Below are 8,070 nucleotides of genomic sequence, written 5' to 3'. Positions count from 1 at the left end.
AAACCACCTCTGTTAGTCTCTTGCCATGAAAACCCCAAAAGAGGTCGCCATAGGTCGGCTGCGACTTGACGGCACTTTACACACACACACACACAAAGCAATAAATCAGTTGCAAGGCAACATGTGACGTCAAATGTTAATTACCTGATTCGGGCTAGTAAAATAAATTAGGGCCTGCTGTGTTCAAAAACTTCTCTTGACATCCATTTTTTTCCTGAGGGCCTGTTGCCACAGACTTTGACAGACAAGTATGTGTACCTCATATTTATCATAATATTTTTGTTTCTCTTAAGCCTTCCAGACTGAGGAAGACCAGGAAACTGAGGGGTCATGTCAGCCATGGACACGGTCGCATTGGTGCGTATAAAGGGCTCATTTCATTGTTTGGCATGTTGCGGTTTTCTAGAAATCGTCTTTGAGGCAACATAAGCCTGAAGGAAGAGTGATCTTTTACATTTCATCCGTAAAAACGTGCCATAAGGACTGATGTCAGCAACCTCTATCCCACCTTTGGGGTATTTCCCCGGGAGCCAAATACTCTGCCTATATTTGTCCATTGTTTGGTCTGCTAGCAATGGCTGTTTTTCCATGAGTGCCGTTCTTTAGTGTATTGTGGTCGACTTGGAGCTCCCCTTCAATAAACAAGTTGCCTGTAAGAACTGCTTTAAGACCCCGTTGGCCCCCGGCGGTGACTTGTATTCATGTTTCTAATCTGGACTTGAATCCCTTTTCTTTAAAGCATGTAACCAATGCAGGGACCGTAACAAAACATGGGTGCAAAGCAGATACTTTCTCAAACAGAACTCATATGAAATAAACAATGAAGAGAAGTAGTACAGGAATAGCAGACTAAAGGGTCTCATAGATGGTTCGTTTTGCATCACTTCCTTGCTTAGGTTGGATTAGCCACCAGGACCAAAAACTAACAAGTTACAGAACTTTGCTTCATACCATTTGAAATGTAAAAATGCCTTCCACCACATGGCCTTCGGAACAGTTTCAGCCCAACCATTTGTGCTTTATCCAGATATCATAAAGAATGAACAAGACAAAAGATAGCTACTTGCCTGCTTGCCTAGTGTTTTGTTTTTAAGTGCCTAAATCTTGCTCCAGTAACCAAATCATACAATCCTGCTTTCCAGTCCCGAGGCAAATGAGAGCAGGGCACATAGCATGATTGATTTCATGCACCTGAATCGGAGAATGCATCTGCCTGGCACCTTATTGTTAATCCTTTAAATAGGGAAACCCAATAAGCTTGAAATGTAATCTGACCAGAACTCGCGAACTGGCTTCCTGGGGTGATTGATGTATGCTTGTTGTGTATGGCAGATGGAGAGATAGACGCTTGAACTGGCCCACTTTGCTGGCTGTTGAAATGGAGTTCAGGGGCTTATAAAAATCAAAACCAGAATGTCAGTCAGTTTAATACCAATTCTGTGTAATCTGTGCTTTGCAACTCCGCAATTCACTTTAATTTCTTATTGTCTGTCTCAGGCAAGCACAGGAAGCATCCTGGAGGACGTGGTAATGCTGGAGGCATGCATCACCACAGAATTAATTTCGACAAATAGTAAGCTATCCCTCTACTTTTTAAAACTAAACTCCCTGTTCCTTCTCTGCAGACCTGATGTGAGGTGGATGGAACAATTTGCTTGGTCGCTAAGAACTTTTGTTTGCTAATGATGACACCCAGCCCTTGGGAAACTTGTCAATTATTGAACTATAGTTGGGGGAAGTAAGTGCATGATCTGCCAACAGCAAAGCCTTAGTGTTCAGTTACAGAAGTGTGCATTAATTACTTGTTTTTGATTGAGCTCTTTACCTTGCTTAATAGCTTTCCTCATTCTGAGGTCTTGAGGTGCAGTTTGCAGGAAAAGTAATCCACTTTGGCTTTTGGGCATGGAGCAATTCTGTACATAATTTCTAGCAGGTAATCTTAATTGCAGTGTGGGGAGGAGAAGCCCACCTATCTACAAATGACCGAGACTAGAGTCACATCTAGATATTGCCAGTTATCATGGTGTGCTATAGTACTCGAAGAGTAACAACTGACTTTTATTCACTGGCTGTCCTCTTAATAGTACAGTCAGCCACCAGGTTAGTAACAAATGTCTGTTTCTCAAACTGAGAAGTGTGGGATGTTCAACAGAAGGGACACAGCAATTTGTATTTCTCTTATAATGCTTCTAGGTGTTCAAAGTGCTTTGCAGATGCCTTCTTACTAATTTTTGAAACCTGCTGCTGACTGTAGCAGGGTGTTCAACTTGGAACTTCAGTCTCTGCAGCATGTACATGATCACTGAGCCTTGTCAACTTGTCTGCAGTGGTGTGGGGAGAGCAGATGTATAGGAGCCAGGGGCAATCCAGGTGCCTGAAAAAGATGTGCAGAAGCTGGGTGGATACAACCAGATAGGCTTCTAACTTGGGCAAGGGAGGACAAGGAAGACTAAATGAGAGCCAGCGTGGTTAAGAGTGGTGGACTCTAATCTGGTGAACTGGGTTGGTTTCCCCACTCCTCCACATGAAGCATGCTGGGTGACCTTGGGCTAGTCACAGTTCTCTCAGAACTCTCTCAGCCCCACCTACCTCACAAGGTGCCTTTTGTGGGGAGTGGAAGGGATTGTGATTGTAAGCTGCTTTGACACTCCTTAAGGTAGAGAAAAGCAGGGTATAAAAACCAATTCTTCTAAATACATTTGAGAAATACTGATATAAATGGGGGGGGGTTTCTTTCAACGGCTATAAAATTAACTTGAGGCTCTATTTTATGTGTGTATTCTCTAGCTAAATGGTTGTGCTTGTGTATTTTGAAATGAGTGATTGTACATTGTATGCTTTTTTTCTTAGTCATCCTGGTTATTTTGGGAAAGTTGGTATGAGACACTACCACTTGAAGAAGAACCAGCACTTCTGCCCTACAGTCAATCTAGATAAACTCTGGACACTTGTCAGTGAGCAGACAAGGCTCAATTACGCCAAAAATCAGGCTGGATTAGCACCTGTGATTGATGTGGTCCGCTCGGTAAGTAGTGTTGGTGCTTGTTTCCTGAACCTACATCATTGATCAGGACCACAGCTGGTACAACCATGCTGTCTCCTGATGCTTTTGAGTTTGAAATATGCCTGCATAACTCAATGTTTGTGTACCCCAACGCGTACACCATTTAGATACAGTAGTTATGGCTAATGATGTCGGTTCTGCAGTGTTTGGCAACTCACCCAGCTCTTGATAAGGGTAAATTAAGACTGAAGTCTGCGGGTTTGAGAAAACGCCACTGTGCATTTCTTTTGAGAATATCTCAGCTGTTTCCCTGTGGGATTTACGTGCTTACATAGGATGTCTGAAGATTGACTTTTATACCTGAGGGGAGTGGATGAGTGACCAACTGATTTGAACGAGACTGGCGCAGTATCATAACATTTTTCATTGTTATGGTGTGCTGAGTTTCTCGAAGAGAAATTCCTGATATGATTGGCTGCGATCTCAAGTGTTGTATCACAGGCCACCCAAATCAGCAACAAATCAGCTTCATGATCATGGGCTAGAGATAGCGTGAGTTTCAGTTCACTAGTATTGTCTGTGCTCTCTAGGTTGTTGAAGAAATGTGAAACTGACTATATCATTATATCTACTGGGTATATAACTGGTTTACTTATTACTGTGAACTGTAACAATGCAGTTTAGAATACTTTGGGTTTAATAATTCCCGAGTACCTTTCATACAAAAAGGCGGAATCAATAAGTGCACAATGAAATTTATTCAAGCTGAAATCCCAACCCCTAGGAGCCTTCGCAGGAAGTATGCAGCCATGTTTATGCAGCTTTCTTGAACTGAATTCACCTAGATAAAACGTTATAAGACTCGGACTGTAATTCTTTGTAAGAATATTTTAGTCCATGTTTCTGGTTTTATCTGGCTAAGGGCCGTAAATAAACAATCTGTCACCTAGATAAAACATATTTATTCACCATATTGCAGCTTTGTTTTGCACACAGTGAGTCTATGTTTCTTTTTACCTCTAAATAGGTAAAACTTCCATGGTTGCGAAGAGTCTGCTTTTCTAATTGACTCTCCTATGCTAGTTATTCCAAAATGATGGGTAGCAACCAAAAAAAAAAAAGCAATTCCTTTCAATTTGGACATGTTTGAATAATTAAGTGCATTATAGTTCTTGACAATTAACCTGACAGTGTTTTTTTCATGATTGGTAGCAGTGTTAGTCTGTCTATAGCAGTATAAAAGTAGCATCTTAAAGACTTAACGTTTCTGGCAGGGTATGAGCTTTCAGCTCACTTCAGTGTTTTTTCAGTGAGAGGTTTGTGGGAAATATTTGGCTTTGCTCTTTTTCGTTCAGTGAAGGCACCAAAAACAGGGTAGTTTTCTTCTGTAGAAAGATTGGACTGTGTGCTACTAGCATTTGCTGAGGGAAAGCTTATCTTCCTACATCTTTGATACTCATTAGACATGTTCAGGTTCAGAGAATTATACTGGTATTTCCCTGAGACATGATGTTAAACTTAATTTGCTAAGAAGTTCTCTGCAGCCCCAAATACCTGAAGATGCCATATTACCCAGTTGTTTTATAAGCTAGAGTATGCATCTAAAAAATGCTGTAACTCATGCTTCATTGTCTGTTGTGAATACAGTGAAGCCGTTGGATATGTACTTCATACTGCTTGTATGCTGCTGATTTGAACTTATTTTCCAGTTTTTTTCCCTTGTAGATCATAACTTTGTAGTTATGGCTAGTGATGCTGGTTTTGCAGAACTGCCTCTTTAGTATGGCACAGTTTATCATTTGCTGCACTTTGGAAATTGTAAACTTTTTGAGTTTCCCCAAATTAGTAGTGGCTGCAAGGGAGTTTGTACATATAACCATTGAGGTTATACCTAAACTGCTACTTTCATTTATTGTTCTTTTCCAGGGTTATTACAAAGTCCTGGGCAAGGGGAAACTGCCTAAACAGCCTGTAATTGTGAAAGCAAAGTTCTTCAGCCGGAAAGCAGAAGAGAAAATCAAAGCAGTTGGTGGAGCCTGCGTCCTTGTGGCATAAGGGACTTCCATACGTACTCAGGTTTAAATAAACGTTATTTCAGACATCTGCGGTTTTCATTCATTTCAACTATCTAATGGAGACTGCTAATTTCCAGCTTGTTTGCAGGAGTTACTCCCAAGGGTATGAACTATGGTTGCCAACCTCCAGGTACTAACCAAATTCTTCATCAGTTCCACTTCATAATGTCCTTCATCAGTTCCACTTCATAAGGCTCCCCTGAATTCATAAAATTCATTCCATCAATAGGCAAAATATTGCATCCTTTCCTCTTGCTCCGTTCCCCTCAGGGCTCCTCCGGTGCCACAGCTGCTTGCCAGGTTTACCAACTAGGCACCATGTTGTGGCACCCCTTGGATGCTTGTGCAGAATTCAGCTGCCTGAGGATTTGGACGAAAGCTTAGCTCAGAGCCAGGGTGGATTTGATTTAAATCAATGGTCAGTAAGACTAGATTTAAATCGTGGTTTTCTACATAAAGACTTGTGGAGTATTCTGGTCTAAGGGTTTCACTTTCATTGTGACTGTTGGCCCTCCTTCCTCACACTTAGCTCCTTGTGCAGATCTATACCACTCCAAACAATCGTCCATTCATTTAACTTGAAATTTAGCACTTAAGAGGTAAGGGGATTGATGCTGTGTACACAGATTTGCAAAGGAACTATGGGATTAAGGTCTTGTTCTCAACTCTGTGTGTTTATTTTATAACATTTTTTCTAGAAGAGGCATGTTATCTCTGCAGACACAAACTCACAGATTTGAGAACTGCAAAACCAAGCACTTGTGATATCTTTTAGATAAACTGCCCAAAATAATCTTACATAACCCTTTGGAAGAGCATGACACTGTGAATGGATTAATGGAATTCATTTACCAGAAAATTTAAACATTGCATGAATATACAGCCTGATGCTACATAATTAAGAACAAATCCTTATTTCATGACAAATGACCTTTGGACTAGAATGTATCTTAAATAGAAAACTATGTTTAGATTTTAACTCAAAAAGCATTTTATTTTAAAAATTCAATTTAAAATTTTAAAATCTGATTTTTAAAAAATTAATTTTTATCCACCCAGCTCAGAGCACTTCCAATTATGAAGCGGGGCTTCAATCGTGTATGAGCAATGCATGGTGAAACGTCAAACGCTGGGAAGGGGGGTGTTTAAGGAAGATTTCCTGGGCTTTGAGGGAAGGGTATAGGACTGGGCACTTTGCAGTGCTCCCCACCCTACCCTGTGCAGTTTTTAACATTCAGCTCCTGGTGCACAATGTTGAAGGCAGATGTTTAAGCAGGATGTATCCGCTCCTGTTGAAAGGCAAAGCAGAATACCAGAGGATCGGCAAACACTTGTACAAAGGGCACTTGAGGGTTCTGAGTTGCAAGCAAGGTTTGCAGATTTTATCCAGTAATTATTTAGTCCCACCTGCATCATGGAGCGAGTAAACAGGTAGTAATGGCCACCACAAAAAGAAAGGTTCTCTTTCTCCTCACCCCCTTGGAGGATGTTACACTGACTTAAAGGACAGACCTTTTTTTGTATGTGGAAGGATATGAATACATGCACACACACACAGCGGAAAAGAATGTGCTGGTCTTCATTCATGAGCCACAGCCTCCAGAAAAATAGCTGAAACAAGTTTTTTTTTAATAAGTACACAATACCTTATGAATATTAAAAGGCTGTTTGCAGGCTATAAGCAAAACCCACCCAAACATCTACTGAAGCCCTTTGGAAACAAATGGGAGACGCAAAAGCCAATGTACTTGTCTTCTACTCATTCTTGGAGTTTGTGCAGGTTTAGTGGAGCGTGGGTTGGTTCATACCATTCTGTACTTCTAGTGCCAGCACGTTCCTCAGGTGTAGGAGGCTTTCCACTGACAAAAGAGACTCTTGTCCCAATAGGCTCCTCATGAAGGGGTCTGGCACTAGCAGAACAGAATGGCAGGATAAATTTCCCATGTTTCTCTGCCACAGACGTTTTGGGTAGAAATCGAGGTGGTCTTGGCCATTTTCCCAATGTAACACGGGCAGCCCATTCCTGAAGGGGTGTGTGTGGATGTGCAGCGGTCGGGAACGGTGCCTCCACAGAGGCTTCCCAGCTGCCACTGAGAAAATAAAAACAAATCGAAAAATGGGAGAAATGTCCCCATAGAAAACAGTGAGGCTACGCCACCGAGAAAGGTAGCGGAACAACGCTGCAACTCAGGGGTGTTCCCAGGGTGAATGGATTAGGATGCTGCCTAAAGGCAGCTCCAACCCCCAAATGCCCCTGGAATTCCTCCTAGGATGCCGGCTTAGGGACTTGGGCTGCTAGAATGCTGGCAGGAGGCCTGCACATCAGCATGGCATCCCGGGGCTGGCCTAAGTGCCCCTTATCCCAGGATAAATGGGTGCTTACGCTGGCGTGGGGGTCACGTTGGCGCCTATGCCGATTCCCCCCTTCAGGATTGAGCTCTTTGACAATTATGAATTGGCACATGAACTGTTTAATCAGATTACCGTCTTTGTAAAACATGCAGGCTTAAAACCCTTTCAGGGAAGACCACACATTTGGTAGCTTTTGGTAATGCACCTTCTACCATATTTTCAGTAGATTGGGTGACATGCTGCTTGGCTATTAGGGTGTTATTCTGCTAGCATTCTTAAAAACGTGACTTTTCCACTGCGTGCTGCACATTTGGCCTGTTGTAGGACTAGCACAGCTACAAAATATTTTCACAATCAGCCTTGCTTTGCAAGTTGCTACGAATATCACTTGAAAGTTTCTCCGTTATCCTGTTAACACAATTTTTAAAGATTCCCGAACTCATATGAAAGCAAATAGAAAACTTGGCTATAATACAGCAGTGCAATTGTGCTCTGAAGTCATTACTTCAAATTAGTGTTATAACGAGAACAGGTTATCGTCTTGGCCAAATGGTATTTCACTTGGTGAACACAGAAACTGGTAAATTCAAGTGTTGCAACAAAGGGATTCTCTGATAGGGCATAGGTTGAACTAACCAA

At 41.8% G+C, this 8,070-nt stretch overlaps 1 protein-coding gene and 1 non-coding gene across 2 annotated transcripts; both read left to right on the top strand.

The window, feature by feature from the left end:
* Positions 1 to 258: 258 nt before the first annotated feature.
* LOC130472937 (60S ribosomal protein L27a-like) lies at positions 259 to 5,105 on the top strand. The gene is made up of 4 exons (XM_056844441.1): positions 259 to 357; positions 1,498 to 1,573; positions 2,851 to 3,025; positions 4,931 to 5,105. Exons 2-4 carry the CDS (start codon positions 1,542 to 1,544, stop codon positions 5,057 to 5,059), a joined length of 336 nt encoding a protein of 111 aa, XP_056700419.1. The 5' UTR covers positions 259 to 357; positions 1,498 to 1,541; the 3' UTR covers positions 5,060 to 5,105.
* LOC130474063 (small nucleolar RNA SNORA3/SNORA45 family) lies at positions 1,983 to 2,113 on the top strand. The gene has a single exon (XR_008933211.1). It is a non-coding gene; the product is annotated as a small nucleolar RNA SNORA3/SNORA45 family (small nucleolar RNA).
* Positions 5,106 to 8,070: the final 2,965 nt, after the last annotated feature.

This window comes from Euleptes europaea, chromosome 2, assembly GCF_029931775.1.
Source record: "Euleptes europaea isolate rEulEur1 chromosome 2, rEulEur1.hap1, whole genome shotgun sequence".
NCBI lineage: Eukaryota > Metazoa > Chordata > Lepidosauria > Squamata > Sphaerodactylidae > Euleptes > Euleptes europaea.
Note: the sequence above shows the minus strand (reverse complement) of the source record. Positions and strands in the feature narration are given on the sequence as shown.